This window comes from Anopheles gambiae, chromosome 2 (genome assembly GCF_943734735.2).
Source record: "Anopheles gambiae chromosome 2, idAnoGambNW_F1_1, whole genome shotgun sequence".
Taxonomy (NCBI): Eukaryota; Metazoa; Arthropoda; class Insecta; order Diptera; family Culicidae; genus Anopheles; species Anopheles gambiae.
The window spans coordinates 91,287,728-91,304,743 of NC_064601.1; the positions used below are offsets into that span (position 1 = coordinate 91,287,728).

A 17,016-nucleotide genomic window follows, 5' to 3' on the forward strand; every position below is an offset into this window, starting at 1 on the left:
CGGTTTTATGAACGGATTAACTGGAACCATTTTTCCAACTGTAGGTTTTGAAATTCTGATCTTTGGATTAATATTTATTGCGGCGAGTATTGCGTCTAAAAGATTTGATAATTTTGAATTCATTTATTTTAATAATTTTCTTTAATTCATCTGCTGCTTTGAACCAACATTAAAGACAAGCAGCAACTAAACCCCTGGCAACCCAGCCTTGCAGTTGGGCCGATGTAAAGCAGCAACAATCTTTTAATCCATTTCTAATACTTGTGAAGCGGCTTAATCTGGTTGCGGCTTTTTTTATCGTTCTTTCTCGACTTTGCAAGACCCAACGAGACGTCATAGAAACGAGTGTAAATAAGCGAAATTTTATCTTATCAGCCCTCCGGTGCGTGTCGTACCGTGTGGGACGAAAATCGGCGCTTATCTTGCTTCGCACGGGCGGCCGATCAAGGGCAACCTTTGGAAGGGAGAAACGGTGTGTACGTAATCGCTTCCACCAAAGCTTACAGTGTGAGCGCTTTTTTGTCACCCACAAACAGGGAAATGGATTTCTTAGCCTGCTTTGATTCGATTGCAATCGAAGTCGCACGCCCCAGGCCTTCATTGCCGTGCTGATGAGAGCATTCCCAAGCAATGTTAAATGACAATGAAACTTTTCCAATAATCTCGCGCTCACCGCACTGCTTCGCTCACCGCTACACTCACCTCCTCCAAGGGCAAACCCAAAAATACAAAAGCCGAACTAAAAAAAAGGCCGGAGAAAACTATTCTAAATCGCGGGCATGAAGGGCTTGGTACGGGCATTGCGCCACCGAGACCAGAAAGGTGACAACAGTGGGTAGAAAATTTAATTAAGTTGTGCTCCGTCTTCGAACCTACTCCCCCCCGAGGGAAAACAATTTTCACGCCAAACGCACCAATCACAGCAGCAAAACAGCGGCAAAAATCGAGCGGACAAAAGTTTTGCATCAGCCTCAACACAGTGATAGTAGTATGGGGGGGAAGCATGCTTCAAGCTGGCGAAAGAAAATTGGAACCGACACGTTTTTGGATGGAGATTGATACAGATACAGCTTGATTTACGCGAACGCACCCCGTGAATGTGTGGGAAAAGTTGTGGATGGAATATGAATAATGTTCGGTGACGGTAGTGCACGTGTTTAATAAGTTTTGGAATGGTTCTTTTGAATTTTCCACCCATTACCAGAAGCGTCAGCAACGGGTCAAAGCTTGGCGTCTTGTGATACAGTGTACAAGTGTTGGTGTATTTTATTTTTGATTAAGTGAAACACATTGAAAGTGAAATCGCTTCAAAATGGTGTTCTGCAGCTGTTCGTTCCTTGCCTATTATCTGCTGACCGCCGTCGTGTCGTACGTGGCCGTTTACGTCCTCCAAGTTGTGCTAGGTAAGCTTCAACGAGTAGGAGAAGAAATGCTTAATTTCCAAATCCAATTTGCAGAAAAGATGTCTCAATGCTAAACATTTTAAATCAATCCGCATGAAGAAATGGCCCCATGAATGTCATCACGGCATGCTTCACTGCTCCGTTGCGACATGGAACTCTTCATGTTTCACCGCGTCAATAAGCGTCCTCTGCGTTTGAAATGAATGCAATAATGCAAATAATACACACCCAACAAAGCGAAACTGGAACCACCTAATTGGAAGCCGTGAAAGGTGTGATTTCATTTGCTATCTTTGTGACATTGGAAGCAACCTAAAACGGGGAATTGGTTTGGTTTGTTGCACATACTAATTTTGGTGGAAAGTGACATTGATACATCTTACTTTAATAAGTTATTTTAATTAATTAATCTTTAATTTGTTAAACTGCGCCACAAGTGCCGATAAATGTTGAATAACGAAGCTTCCGCCACTTTGCGTTGGCATCGGTTTGGCGAGCCATCCTTTCGCTGAAATTAGCAATGAATGTATTGCATTCGTCGCAGACCTTTCTCCGTGTGAGCACACGTAGGAAACACACGAAAAAGGAAAGTAACACACTCTGCCAAAGTGTTTTGCTTAAGAAACCGTATCAAACTGTATTGGACGCATCTTTGCGCCGCTTCGCTTCCCGATATCCTTATCGAATTGTGGATTGCACAGCGTTTGAGCGCTCATGGTGAGGCGTACGTTCAATTGATTCCTTTTGCTGTTTGCTATTGTAAAATGGCAAAACTATTTAATTAAAATAAATCATTAAAATAAATTATGTGCAGTTATTAGACACACCTACATGTGTCATGATCAGTGTCATAATCATTCGGTTTCCGGGTGAACGATGCTTTAACCGCGTGACACATTATGTAAGAAATGTGAAAGCTATTCTTCTTCTTCTTCTTCTTCTTCTTCTTCTTCTTCTTGTTCTTGTTCTTGTTCTTCTTCTTCTTCTTCTTCTTCTTCTTCTTCTTCTTCTTCTTCTTCTTCTTCTTCTTCTTCTTCTTCTTCTTCTTCTTCTTCTTCTTGTTCTTCTTCTTCTTCTTCTTCTTTTTCTTCTTCTTCTTCTTCTTCTTCTTCTTCTTCTTATTCTTCTTCTTCTTCTTCTTCTTCTTATTCGCCTTCTTTTTCTTCTTATTATTCTTTTTCTTCTTATTATTATTTTTTATCTCCTTCTTATTCCCTTTTTTCTCCTCTCTTCTTCTTCTTCTCCGTATCTACTTCTTTTGCTACTTCTTTCTATCATTCTTCTTCTTCTTTCATGGATTCATTCTCTTATCCTTCTTTTACTTCTACACCCACTTTTTCCCCCTTCTTCTATTTTCTTCTCATTGTTTATATTGATTTGTTTCCTCTTTTTACTCTTCGTCTTCGTATGCCTTTTCTTTTTCTTATTAATTTAACGATCGATCTAGTTATTTAAAAACTCCTACGTACTTACAAAGTTTCTTTTATCTCTCAATTCTTGTGACATGTAGATTAACAATGTGACATGTCTAGTTTAACAATTACAGTACAGGTGTTACAGTACAACATTAATGTCAATTTAAATGAAATATGTTACTTAACTTAGAAAACCCTTCTTATGTATTGTACAATAAGAGATACAGCAAAGCCGTGGTAAAGATAAACAATGCTAAGGAAAAACATGATATAATAAGAAAAGCATAAGCTTCAAGCCAAACCCCGCCATAAACATTCCTATCTTTTGTCAAGGAAATTACGATAAAACCTTGATCTTTCCACAAAACTTTGCCGCATCGAAAAACTTTTCCATTGGATGTACAGATAAAACAATTATGACGCTGCTTTGAAGACACTTAGTCCATAAAACTATCGTAAACTTACAACACTTGATAAGGAAGTCGCAAGGAATGCAGTGTTCTTAACATTAACACCACACAGCAAACTTACTCCGTGTACTTTGTTATCAATATTTATCCACCCTCCTGATAACTTTTCGCTAATCGCACCACATCGAGCATCCCGGTCAAAATACAGCCCTGCCCAAGATTAACCCTGCCAAGCGCCGGTCTTACTAGCGAAAATTAAATCCCAATCGTCCCAAACAAAACCGCCCAGAGACTGCGCTATGCTTTATCGCCTTGCGAACCATCGGCACCATATGGTATGTAAGCCACACCAGAGATTACACACACGTTGCGCCAGATTTTGCGTTGCAGCCTGAACTTGACACCGCGATTACGCGCACCTTCGCCGCGACCTTCGCGCCCTTCACGCGCCACCTGCCACCTACCGGGCGGAGAGAAGGGGATTTGCATCTCGATGTCAGGCTGCAGTTTTGCGCTCGGCGATGAAAAACAGTCGCCCCTTGAAGGCATTTGCTCTTTCGGAGTGAAATAATAATTTTTCAACACATCATTCACAGAAACCGGTTCCGAAGGACGAATACCGCCGAAGGCCGTCGTGCCCTGGCTGGCTGCATTGCATAAAAGCTAGCATAATCGATTCTCTCATTACGTGCCAGTAATGGAGTAATGGAGGAGACAAAAATATGAGATTATTTACCTGTTTCCCTCTATCCACACTGGGGAGGAAATAGAAGGGGCAAACCAAACCGCAAGTTCAATTGGAAAAGATTAAAACGCGATCAGTTAAGGGAGGATCTCACCTTTCGTTCGGAGCTTGCTCGATCGACCGACAGTGCGTAAATCATGCATGAAACTGACTGTGTGGTATGCGATTGATTTCCTCTATGCAAATAGAGCTCCTCTGTAGTAGCAACGGATCGGGACAAAAAAGATCACCGCCGATTCGTCAGTCAGGTGGAAAACACGCGAATGGAACTTGCCGGCAAATTGCCACCGAAACGGTAATTTGCGTGATCAATCGAAGCTCGACGATCGATAGCCCCTTGCGCTCTGTGTACGTTGAGTGCACCAAGTGACCATCATGACGATGGCAAAACAAAAATAGAAGACGGTATGTGTGTGTATGTGTGTGTTTTGGTACAAAGTTTCACGACCCACGGCCCGAGTCGCTGGCTTGTGCCGGAACGTGCCCCTTAAGGTTGTTGTTTTCTTATTGCGTGTTGCTTCTGTTTTCATTTTTTGTTCTGCTGTTTTTGTGCATTTGCTCAATTAAATTCAGCATTTGTTTTTTGTGGCATTTGTTTGCGATGAGCGTTTTTTTGTGGGTCCGGGCCTTAAAGATGGGTTTCGCTCCTACAATTTTGCGCGTTTCAAAACATAAGCTTAGAGACAAGTTAGACGTTGCCATTTGCTATCAAACACGACAAAAAAGTCAATGTCAGCCCCGAAAACAAAGCAAATGAAAACAAACTCATCGCAACGAGCACTCCCGAAAAAGCTTCCACACAAACAGTACGTGACAGAATGGATGCTTTCTTCAGCAAGGAAAGGCGTTTTTAATGAAAGTAGGCGCGTGGTTAAACAATAATATACTGTCTTTCTTTTCCAAAATTTGAAACTTAAACAGAGCTCAAATAAACCGTTTTTTGTGGGCGAGTTTTTTGTATGTGGACTCCCTTTGCCCTAATGATGCGTCACGTTGCGCTGTTGATTTTGGCATTGACGTAATTGGATGGCAATAGGTAATGATCGCAATGTGTTGCATCGCAAAAGATGTACCTTGTCCGGTGAACAATAATACTTGTCTGTTACTACACACTGCTCACAAGAAGAAGTAAAAGAAGAAGAAGAGAAAAATCTCGACTCAAACACATCCAGACTAAAGAACTTAATCGAATCGTGCAGTGTAGAATGTTAATTAAAAAGGAATGGGGGTGAACCCTCATTACGCGGCATCATACGCGAGATGAGTGCCTGCGTAGACTTCAGACTTTTTGTAAGGGAGGCGAGTAGGACATAAGGATTGCCCGCAATGATAATTACCTCACTCGCGGGCTCGCTCGCTCGCTCGCAACTAAACGAGCTTAAAATAACCTTTAAGCCATTTGTGCCCTGCATGTCACTTGGGCTGACCTCTCCGGCGTTAGCCGCAAACTAGCATTAACATTACATTAGTGTTAGGGAGGTGAAGAGTGCAAAAAAGAGAAAAAGTCGAGCTTACGAGCTGAGTGGATCAGTGATCTTGAATGTGGCGGTCTGTTGGCCGCGCGGGTTAAGTGTGAAATTATTAATAGCATTCTTCATGTTTTTTTTTTATGATTGCAAACGGCAGGTGTTCTTTTGACAACTACTCGTACACGAAAACACACACACATACTTTATCACAACACTTTGACGCACTTGTTTCATTTTTTTTCTTATCGAACTTTTTTGTGTTTCTTTTTGCATCTCTTTTTTGCATGATATTTGAGTGTCTTTTTTCCTTTCAAGTATTTTCTTTTTTATAAAGTTTATTCCTTGTCTTATAATTTCTTCGCTATTTCTATGTTTTTACTAAAACTCTTTTCTTTATTTCCTTATTTATTTTCCTCTCTTTTTCCCAATCATCTACCCAAAAAAAAACAGATCTACCACTATGGGAAGGTCAACAGCAGCATCACAGCCCGAGCGATCAGCACTTCGAGCTGAAGCGACTGATACAGAAGATACTGGAAGAGATCGCCAAGCTGCCGGAGCTGCTGAACCACAGTGGCCTTCCGCTACGGCCGGAAGAGCATCTGCCGTACTTCGATCCGAAGAAGTACGAGCAGCTGTTGGCCACTGCGGTGCTGAACAAGGTAAGTGCGGTTGCTGGTTCCGTTCTCCGTTCGCACCTTCAAGCGCCAGCTATTCCCAACCCGCGCGTGTTACGCGGTCAAGTGTTACCTCCGATAGATTATCCCCTGCGTATGTGTACCGATTAAGGACAGGGACAGGCGGCGATGGGCTTTAATTCTGCTCGATCGATCAATCCATCGAGGAGTAGCAACTACTTAAGAAAGTTCCTGCCTTTTTTTTTTGCTCTAGAAAGAGGTTATTTTTCTCCATGTTCTATCGAATTGCTGCCTAGCGTTTGAGACATAACACACACAGCAGGTACTCGATTTAGCATGTGTCATGGTTGCAAGAGACAGGGAAAGGAGGCACCGAATGACGGCTACACTTGTAAGGATTCCAACGCAACCCAACCCGCCTATTGTGCTCTCTCTCTCTCTTTCTCCCAGTACGAGGGCGAAAGTAAACGTACATGGCAGTTGACTTTCTTGGCCAATTTTCCGTACAATCAGTACGTGTCTGACCAGAAGAAACAACGCATCCGTCGCGTGGTGTATCGGTCTTGTCAAGAAAGAGTGTATCTTTAGTGTCTTTTTATATAAACGTGCGGGGCATGGAAAGGTTGATTGGTTGTACAAAAGTGACCTCAACCAGTTGTGTTTCGGGCGGGAGATATTATCATCTTCATTAGTTCCAGAAAGTGTGTGTCTTTGATTGGACGAAATCATACCGATCGATTGTGCGTTATCTTTTGCGAGTCGGAACTTGGAAGTGTATTCCCATTCCGACGTGGTTACGTTGTCAGGTTTCTTAGAACATTTCACCGTGACAGTGAAGTGATTCGGCCGTCTTATTATTGCCCTTTTTTGTGTGACTTAGAATAGTGCTAGAATAGTGATAGAACGTAGTGTATCAGAGTGGCGCGTAAATAAAAAACAAAAAGAACACACGGTGTGGGAAAAAGCGTGATGCTGAGCGTGTTGACGATCATCCTCGGTGCCATTTATCTGTACTTTGTGATCGAATACTTTCTTCTCGCCCCAGGTGGTGGACGACTATCGGAATCCGAAAAACTTCACCGACGGCGGTGACGTGGCAGGCAAGGGGCAGACCGGCGCTGGTGCCACCCCGTACACCGGTACCACGGTGGACATTAACCACAATCAGCTGTCCGAGACGGGTAAGTGCATTGGACTTATTGGTGATTTGGAGATATTTAGAGCAGCAAACATGTGTCACTTTCTGGTGAAATGTGATGTCGTGTGTCCGTATTGTATTTCCAAAAAGATTTTCGCAAGTAGATTTAAGACTTCTATCTCTTTCCGGGCATATGAGCAAGCCTACGTTATCGTGATGATAATTATTTCCTTATCTTAGACACTCAGAAATTGATAACTATTCAAATGGGAAAAAAGTTGAAACACAAGGCTATGTCCAGAGTTAAACTTCCAAGGCCTCAATGTAAAGTACAGTGAACCGTATCTAAATCTGAAATATCTTCAATATTTTGGAACATGATTATTATACCCATCCCGTCATATTTGGTCTTCTAAAAACTCCAAACTTTTTGAAACCAATTTTTGAAGATCAGTTCACACATTTTTGTTATTCTTCTCAAAGATAGCCTTATACTAATACTGAAATTCTTAGACACTCCCTAACATCAATGACTTTCTAGTGCTGTAGGTCCCCCTGTCTTTGTAGGTTAGCTTCTTCAACTTCATTGTAATATGATTTTAAATGCAACCTTTTGAGGTCGAGCCAAGAACGCGTGGAGTGTTTTCAAAATATGATCCAATTATGCAACATTCCTTTTCACTTTCAACAAACCTCCACTGCGGCACTCCTTACCCCCCCTGATGTCTTCAACAGAGCAATCGATTGGAGTTTAAACTTTACAAAGATGGCCCTAGAGCCATCCTTCCGTAACGCGCTTCAGCAAAGATTATCATAGCACGAGGTAGATACTGTCATAACATCAACCCAGAATTGGTCCCGGATGGCGCCAATCGCACAATCCATACAAACATTCGTTTTAAAATGTGTTGCGTTTTAAAACAAAACCTTGCCCACTCACACTGAGCCGGTGCCGTCCCTCGAAGAAGCGCAAAAATAATTGCATTAATGTGACTTCTCCGTTTTCTTCGCATCGATATTTTGTGTTGCGAAATGTTGTCGCCCGCATCCTGTAAGAAAGTGTCGTTTGGCTTTTGAGAGGGTAATACAATTAGGTCCATTGTAGTGTCTGTGCGTAGTGCAGTCGGGCAAGTCCGTAAGTGTTCTGTGGTTTTGTTGTGATTTACGCCGTCTCGAGAAACTGAGAAGGCAGGCTTGTGTGTCTGCACGTGAGTGGCAGAGCTACCCCTATCTATCCGAATATAGAAACCGAGTCCGTTCTGGCCTTGAATTTTGATTGACCAGGAAGTAGGAACTTCCTAGGAAGGACGACCTGAAAGGTCATACTTGTTGTAAAATTCCAGGAAAAGTATTTGATATTCTGCCTCCCAACCTTGGTCGTAAAACCCTTTTACTGCTTTATGTCTGTTCCTGTAGCCTTTGCAAGCCCGCTTTCTGCCATTGTTTGTCCGTTTGGTTAGTGCTTTAGTGGGTCCCTGACTGAAAGCTCCCGTGTTATATTACCTGTTTTGTTTCTATTCTTCCAATTCTTTTCACCTACATCCCCACCATTAGGTAGCAGCCGAAGTTTGCTGAGTAAAGAAAGCCTCAGACAGATGTCCGTAACGGTAAGTAGCGTGCGTCGTTCTACGCGTTCGCGTCGGAGTTTCACACTTTCCCGTTCAACTCATCCTTTAACCCTAGGCTGACGATCAAGCACCACAACCACACGAAGGCGTCAGCTACAGTGCGATCGGCACGGAAAGGCGACTCTCCGACACGGACGAATCCTACCTGAGCGACTACATCCAGCGGCATAAAGTCCCGCTGCCCGATCTGTCCGACACGACCGGATCCGGGTCCGGTGCCGAGGACGACGATCTGCAATCGCTCAAGTCGAACGCGACCGATGGTACGTGGGAGGAAAATTGGCTGTTCCGCAAGCGGCAACTGAAGACGACCGAATCCTCGATCGCCATGCTCGTACCGTCGCCCACCGAAGAGGTGAAAGCACTGATCGGGGACAAGAATGCGGATGAGATCAGTGATCTGTCTGAGGCAGGATCGGACTGTGAAGGGTACGAGTCGGATGGGAATGTGAACGGTGGCACTGTACCAGCGGTAGCGCCTGTGGTTGTGGCATCAAGCAGCAAAGACACAACGAGTGAGGGAATTTCGTCCTCCTCCAAGACACAATCACTGGACGAGATCCTGCCGCCCGACAGTCTCGTGTCGATCAACTCGTTGCCGGTCAATGAGGAGGCACTGTCGGAAGCTACCAACAGTCAGCTGCTGGCCGATCAGGTCGCACAGAACGGAGCCAGTGAACGTCTGCAGGTGGACGATCTGATCAGTATCGAACCGGTGGCGGACAGGGTGGAAACGACCAATCCAACCCTGACCAACCCATTCCTGGACGATGTGTTTGAGGCAAACAACAATGTTATAACGGACGACGTGAAGATGCTGCAGCGTACCGAGACAGGGGACAATCGGTAAGTGGGAACAGGGCAATGGGGAAACCACTACACCTGCTGGGTTGTTGTGATCGACGATCTGATGATCTTTGCTTTCGTTTGCTGATTGCTTCTACTGCATTGTTGTGTTGTCTTTTTAGAATGTATTTCCCTACTTGTGTTAGGTCTCTTCACTCTTCTTTTTTCTTGTAATTGTGGAGTAACTACAAGTCTTTGCTATTTTCTTTGCTTTCCTTTCCAGCAGTTCCGCCACCGAATCCAACGGTTACGGTGACCGAAAAGAAATCCCAATAGATCGAGGTAAGTCAGTCCGACCGTCCCAGGTCCTACAGTTTACCATAACCCTGCGCTCAAATAACAACCCCAGTGCCCGTAACAGACCAACCTCCGTGTAGTAGAGAAGCCGCAACCAAATCTCCCCTTCCTTCTAATAAGCGGTGCTTCTCAATCCCCAATTATGTGTACAGTAACTCTTGCACGTCTGTCCAAAAAGTAGCACCAAAAACAAAACCTTCCCAAATTCGGCACACAAACGGTACGGACATGCACACGCACACTAACAATGCTCTCACCAAACCAATTCACCTTAACCATCTCTCTCGTGCAGCACACCCTTCTCCATCAAATCCCGTAGCAGTAGACAGTGTAGTAGTGGTAGCGGTTGCGCCTCTAGCGGACAGTAGCCCAACTAATGGTAATGGTAGTAGCGTGGATAGTAGTGTAGAAACAGATAGTATCATCGATAGTAGTAGCGTGAAGACTAACAAACTGGAGTTCTTAAAACAACCGGAAGTGCTGCTCGATTCCCGTTCACCACCGGACTCGCCAGTGCAGCAGGTACTGTCACCGCATCCGATCATGATGACGATCACGGACGTTTTCGATCGGTTGGCGAACAGTTCCCCACTGACAGCCATCTCGGAGGAGCAACCGCCGGCAGTGCTGGATGAAATGGTTGACAGCGAACCGCCAACGCTGGAAGCGATCACGGAAGAATGTTCCGGGCTGGTGGAAGAAAAACATCCCGTCCTATCCCCATCAGACAGCGTACAGGTCGAGCAGGATGAGAGCGAGTATCGAACAATTTCCGAAGCAACTAACAACAGTCTCCTGCTGGCGGATTCGTTCGAAGGACTTGAATCGTTCGATACGTACGAGCCAGGGAACGATGAGTTTTGCTCGCTTATGGAACCGAATGACTCCGATCGAACGCCGGAACCCGGGCCATCGCCTGATCTGCTACAAATACGGGAAACACCACCAGCTGCATTGTATGTGTGCAATCAAGATCAGCTTGAGTTTGCAGAGCAGTTGAGATCACTGGAAGAGGATGCTACCAAGCAGCAAGACCCTTTCGAACGTACACCAGACGATCAACCGACTCGGGTATCGCTTCAGCCCGATCTGGTAACGTTCGACAACAATGCCCCGAGTCCGGATTCGGGTCCACCAGGGATAGTGGCCGTCACGGAGCAGATGCGTGCGTACTGTGAAGAATTAAAAGCCATACTAAATCTTCCTGAAGATGAAGAACCCTCTCAGGAACTGTCCGTCCCCTTAGAGCCGGAACCGGAACAGTGGGAAATTGTGGACACACCGGAAGCACTGGAAGCGCTAGAACAGTTCCAAAATGAGCTGCTGATTGCTGTTAGCGATCCAACGCAAACCGATGTTCGACCGTGCAGTAATCATGCGATTCGGGAAGAACCACTGCTGGAGCTTGAGGACAGATTCCCCGGCCCAATTGAGGTGGCCGGGCTGCAGATGGCACAGTACAGTGACAGTTTGAAAAGCCTGGAGTACGTCGAGGAAGGAACTGTGATGGATGAGGAAACGTTACCCCTTCCAGACGCTTACATCGAACGCGGGGAGTCACCGCAAGCGTTGCTTGTATCTTCAGAAGATTCTTCACAGCCCATAGTAACGATCAGCCATACACCTTCTACCGAGCCGGAACCATCCATCACGACAGTGAGCCTGCCAGGGGAGGAACACCCACCGACCAGCACGGAAGAAACGATGCTCACGTCGATGGAGTCCCGGGACGAGTCGAAGATCGAGGACACGAGCATGCCCGCGTTCAGTGATACCGAGCTTCCCTCCCTCTCATCGCCATTCACTTCCTTCTCACTTACCAATTCTACCATTAACAACAACAACAACAACAATTGCATGCCAACTAACATCAGCCTCACGGAACAGGGTCCTAACCATCTTGTCACTAACCACACCTCGAATAACACGAATCCAAGTATTGAAGTAGGCGAGTCTGCGCTGGAAGTTGATCCAGAGCAACCGCAAGCAGTGGAATCGGTCGCTGACGTATGTTCGCTCGTTCCAGCACAAATAGCAACCAATGGAGGCGATGTACCGGAGGTACAGGGTGATTCTGGAGAGCAGGACGCGTCCGTGGATGCACCGGACACGCTCATACCAGGTAAGTGCTCTTATAGATCTACTCCCCCTTAAGATCTTGCGGTAGTAATGTGTCTATGTGTCCCTTCCAAAGGATCCATTGCCGAACGGGAGCATCTGAAGTGGCGCAATGCCAAACCGATCGCCAATAACCCGTACTCGCCCGATGTGCTCCAGCGTCGGCTGTCGGAAAAGACACGCCCGTCCAGCATGATCGAGATCGATCGGTTGGTGCGGAAGGAGGCGGCCCCAGCCACCGGAAGAGCTGCCGGCGGTGTGCTGATCGACGATGAGGAAACTCCAAAGGAACCGACGGATTCGGGGACAGAAAACGATCGCTCGTTACAGTCGGTGACGGGTGGCGTACTGACAGAAACGAAGAAGTAAGTTGGCAGTTATGAGCTAAATCACGATCTTTTCGGAATTTATGTTTCTTTTGATTCATTTCTGTAGGATCGGTCGCGAGTACTACATCAACGATCCAGAGCGTCTGCGTGCGGGCGGTGCCCCCTTAAAGTCCACCCTAGGTCCCCAGACGCAAACCCAGCAGCCATCGCACAGTACCGACGACGAGAAAGTGAGTCACCAAACCTATTACACGCTACCGGCCGATTCCTACCTAATGGATCGGTTCCTGAACAATGCGACCGCACCGGCTACGGTCGGTCGGTCCGCCTCGATACGTTCGATACGCAGCCTGCCCCAGCACGAGCTGGCCAACGGGTCCGGGTCCGTGCATCGGGCGGCGTCGGTCGATTTGGGCTACCAAACGAAAACACCGTCGGCGGCCGGTAGTGATACCGCGCCGGCCGTTGACATTCCCGCCCACATACTGGCCCAGTTTGAGCAGGAAACGCTGCACAGTGACTACAAGCGGGACAGCTTTCGGGCCCGGCACGCCACCACGCGCCAGTTCGTGCTGAATCCGATCTTCGACGAGCAGTCTTCGCCCGGTCCGGATCAGACGGACGGGGTCGAAAGGGCTGCGCATACGTTGCCACGGAAGGCGCGGGTGGCGGCAGCGGCGGGAGGTCGTGGAATTGTGCCCGAACCGGTTAAGCCTGGTCGCGGACAGGTGGTGGAGACGGTTTTTACCGATTTGGGCACGTTGCGCCGTAGCGCGAGTGTGAAAAGCCGGATAGAACAGTTTTCCAACTTTCCGGTCGTCCGGCGGACGGATAGTTATCGATCGACGTTAAGCAAATGATCGAGTGGAATTTGGAAAAAAAACAGGAAATCTGGGGGATGTGCCAACGCAATCATTATTTTTATAAAAAAAAACCAACACAGTCAATTGGTTGGTTCATGCTATCGTGATACGGGATGGCATTTATGTATTTAATGAACGTTACTATGTTACTATTTTAAAAGATAGATAAAAGTATGATAATTTAAGTAAAGAACAGGGTGTCAACAGAGAATATCCCCATTTTAAGCAAAATGTTACGTAGAGTAATGAAGACACTATTTGATTTTAGAGATTACAAAACCACCAAAAACGAACGTAGATCGTTAGCTAAGCTCACATCGATACAAGCAATCACATACAAATACACGAAAACCATTGATCGATCGTTACGAGAAAGCTGAATATCCCTGAGGTCCCAACCATCCGGGTTTTGTATGTGTGTATGTGTGTGTGTGTGTCTGTATGTATGTCATGTCCTTTGTCGCTGTACCTGTTCCATTTTGACCTTCCATTGTCCTGTGTGTTTTCGTGTCGCTCTTGTCGGTTGGATTGTTGAAGCTGGAATGACAGGACTGTCTCGCCTTCCGAGGACATCGTCTCTGTCTTGTCGTGTGTGTTTTGTGTTGTGTTGAAGTATTTTCTAATTTCAGTACCCAGTCAAAAAAAACGAAGTACAGAAACCCTCTCCCCCATGTAGCAGAAGCAAGACACTTACAGGCAAACACTTACACACCCATATCAAGAGAGATCAGGAAGCGTGAAGGGAGATCAGGAGCTGATCGATCAGAAGTTTTCAGACCCCTCCCCTTACCACACGCTCCCATATTTAGTTGAATGTCCCACGTGGGGTAAGTGAAGTCCTCAAGACACTTCCTTGACGTTGCCAAGTAAGCTCAATGTTGGGTTGAAGGGTTTGGTGTAAGATCGAACGAGCGCTTGTACGCTTAACCATTATAAAACCATCATTATCAATAGTAGAGCAGGTTGGGTTTAGATAAAGCAATGGGATCTTAACATCCGGATCGTAGCAACAGTAGCAACTTCATCCACAAAAACCTTCATTCTCATCGGTACAAAGTACATGTACAGACACTAATGTTTCTTTTTGGGGCGGACAGACAGACAGTTCATTCCTGCATCCTTCATCCAGCAACCTCATTAAAATGGGGCAAATCCATCGGTATCCATCCTTGGGACAGGGAAACAGTGACATTGGCGATAATTGGTCTCTCATACAAACACACACACACATACCCCGATTCATCCTCAGTAAGGTTTTAGAAAAGCGCTTCTATCGGATGGCGCATTGTGGCTTACTACAGTGACTAACGAAATGTTGTACCCAGGAGAAGTCAGATCGAGGAATCAATGTGGATTGAAATTTTGTAGAAACTGGTTTTCTGAAGATGGTGATTCCTCGATACTACCTCTAACGATCGTATCTGGATGCTTCGTCCTAAACAGCGCCGTAACAAATCCTAACCAGCTAACCCCAACGATCATTGGAACTCTTTTAAGACTTTGAGGTGGAACTCGTGCCAAAACAGACAACAACAAAACTAATCAATTCTAATCGAAAACATATTTAGAGCCTAAAACAATTCTTTCCGTTTTGTGCTACAATAAACTAATCCCTTCTTTTTCTCCACTCCCCCTTAAAAACTCAGTCCCTTCTGCTTGGCCGTGCTGTGGATGAGAGTGAAGCTGCAGCCCCTCAAAAACTCACCCCCGAACCGGTCAGCTCCCTGTACCGCTCGAGCAGCGTCGGTAAGCAGCGAGACCCCAGGGCGGAAGACATCTTCGCTGCCCGCCCGGTACAGGTGACGGCAGACGATCCGATCCTGCAGCAGGGCACGAAGGTGAGCTACCTCAGTACGGCGGCGGGCGAGATCTATCTCGTACCTGTGGAGTCAGAACCGAACGGAGGCTCACTGATGAGCTCTTCCTCTGAGCTAAGCTCCGTTCACTCACCGACGAACGCTCATCAGCGCCCGGAGCTGGATAGCCTTACGTACAGCGAAGACTCGGATGTGACGCGTATCTACGACCTAACGACCGGGGAGGCAAAGGTCGTCCGTACGTGTCACTCGGAAACGGAGCCACCGCACGATACGATCCTGCAAATACTACCTCAACCCTCACCGACCAAACAGCAGCCAGCGATAATGGCGACTGCCCCTAGTCATGAACAGTCGTCGTCGTCGTCCAACGTATCGGCCCTTAAAAGTCAACTTTCTACCGGCGAACGGGCGGATGCTGGAAGCTATCATCGCCGTTCGCCATTTCCCGTGAAACCACTCTCGCCCGAAACGATCAAATTCTTTGCGCCGAAGCGAAAGCTTAGCTTTACCGGCAGCACGAACAGTTTGGTGGGGGAGTCGGGGAGCAAGGGAGCTGGTAGTGAGCAGGGTACTACACACGTGCTGCCCTCGATGCACTCGTCGCTGCACATTGACTATCCCGCGAGCCGGAGCGCGACGGGCAGCGAGTTTGCGATCATCGAGAAGGATGTGATCGATGTGCTGCCGTCGGTGAAGGAGCTGGCCAAGTGTTACAGTGGTAGCACGAGCGATGTGTCCACGTTGCCACCGAAACCACTGTACAAACCGAGGGTAAGTAGTTGTGTTGGAGGAAGAAGGGAAGCTTAAAGGAGAGAAAAAGGGATTATTATGGGTCCTTTTTATAAGGGGATGAAATGGTGCTTTAGTGTGTGATGGTTACTTCGGCAAAGAAAGCACATGCCTTCAGTATATGATTTGAGGCCTCTATTCCTTCTTCTTTTGGGATCGTTTTGTGTTTTCTTATGCTTTACCTTATTTATGGTTTTTATTTTATTTATGGTGATGATGACCATGATGATGATGATGATGATGATGGTGGAATAAAAGGTCAAGCTTAGAAAGGTAATGTACAGTACAGTGTGTGACGATCACTAGTTTGATCCTTCACCATGTTCCTTTTGTGCATGTTTGTATGTGTTTGAGTGTGTGTGCGATCGTATAACACAAAACCGGATCATTTGATACACAAAAACAAGATCATTTGTATCTCACGCATGTATACCCAATACTGATCCTTACCCTTCAACGAGCATTATTCACAGGATCACACAATACACACACGCAACAATTACTTGATCGTATAAACGTACAGGACACGGAACCAAACACACACACACCACATTGTAGAGATCACGTTACCGTAGATCACTTTCTAATTCACAGAGATTCATTTAGTCCGTTTTCCATCCTTTTTACCAACTTACTGAATTCCAACAAAGCAAAAACACATCGGTGTGCTGTTAAATGTTTTTGTTCACTTAATCGAAAGCTCATTTGTACTTCTAACCTCACAAAAAACTCTCTAAGTAGATCAAACCAATTAATATGCCTTTGCTCCTTGCAGGACTTTATCCGCCAGTCGTCCGATGTGCTGAACGAGGAAGGCATGCCCAACACGAAGGGCCAGCGGCAGTACAGCAGCACGAGCAGCATAGCGGTGCGGGACGAGATACGGGAGATCCGAAAGCTCAACCTGGAAGCGTACCGACAGTCGACGTACTACCCGATGGCTCCCGGGCACAGCATAACGGCGCGCAGCCTGTCGAAGCAGATCCGTGAGCATAAGTACGTGGTCGATCGGATGGGCTGCTCCGGTGGGGCATACTTTCGGCAGTAGTGGGTAGACTTAGTTATTAGTAGTAGCTGTAGTGCTGTAGACTCAGTAGTCAGTATGTGT

At 46.2% G+C, this 17,016-nt stretch overlaps 1 protein-coding gene across 32 annotated transcripts in view; it reads left to right on the top strand.

Annotated features, from left to right (window-relative positions):
- LOC1276506 (uncharacterized) overlaps window positions 1-17,016 on the top strand; it is a 43,155-nt gene that overhangs the window by 24,971 nt on the left and 1,168 nt on the right. For 14 of the 32 annotated variants that reach the window (XM_061648956.1, XM_061648957.1, XM_061648962.1 and 11 more), the window contains 11 exons: window positions 5,893-6,104; window positions 7,126-7,261; window positions 8,773-8,825; window positions 8,902-9,692; window positions 9,916-9,974; window positions 10,282-12,111; window positions 12,184-12,472; window positions 12,543-12,666; window positions 14,946-15,890; window positions 16,167-16,181; window positions 16,684-16,904. In XM_061648956.1, the coding sequence (XP_061504940.1) occupies window positions 5,893-6,104; window positions 7,126-7,261; window positions 8,773-8,825; window positions 8,902-9,692; window positions 9,916-9,974; window positions 10,282-12,111; window positions 12,184-12,472; window positions 12,543-12,666; window positions 14,946-15,890; window positions 16,167-16,181; window positions 16,684-16,904 (4,675 nt within the window). Of the gene's footprint in view, window positions 1-1,204; window positions 1,404-5,892; window positions 6,105-7,125; window positions 7,262-8,772; window positions 8,826-8,901; window positions 9,693-9,915; window positions 9,975-10,281; window positions 12,112-12,183; window positions 12,473-12,542; window positions 12,667-14,945; window positions 15,891-16,166; window positions 16,182-16,683; window positions 16,905-17,016 lie in introns of all 32 variants that reach the window. The other 18 variants (XM_061648979.1, XM_061648978.1, XM_061648975.1 and 15 more) reach the window with 12 other exon arrangements.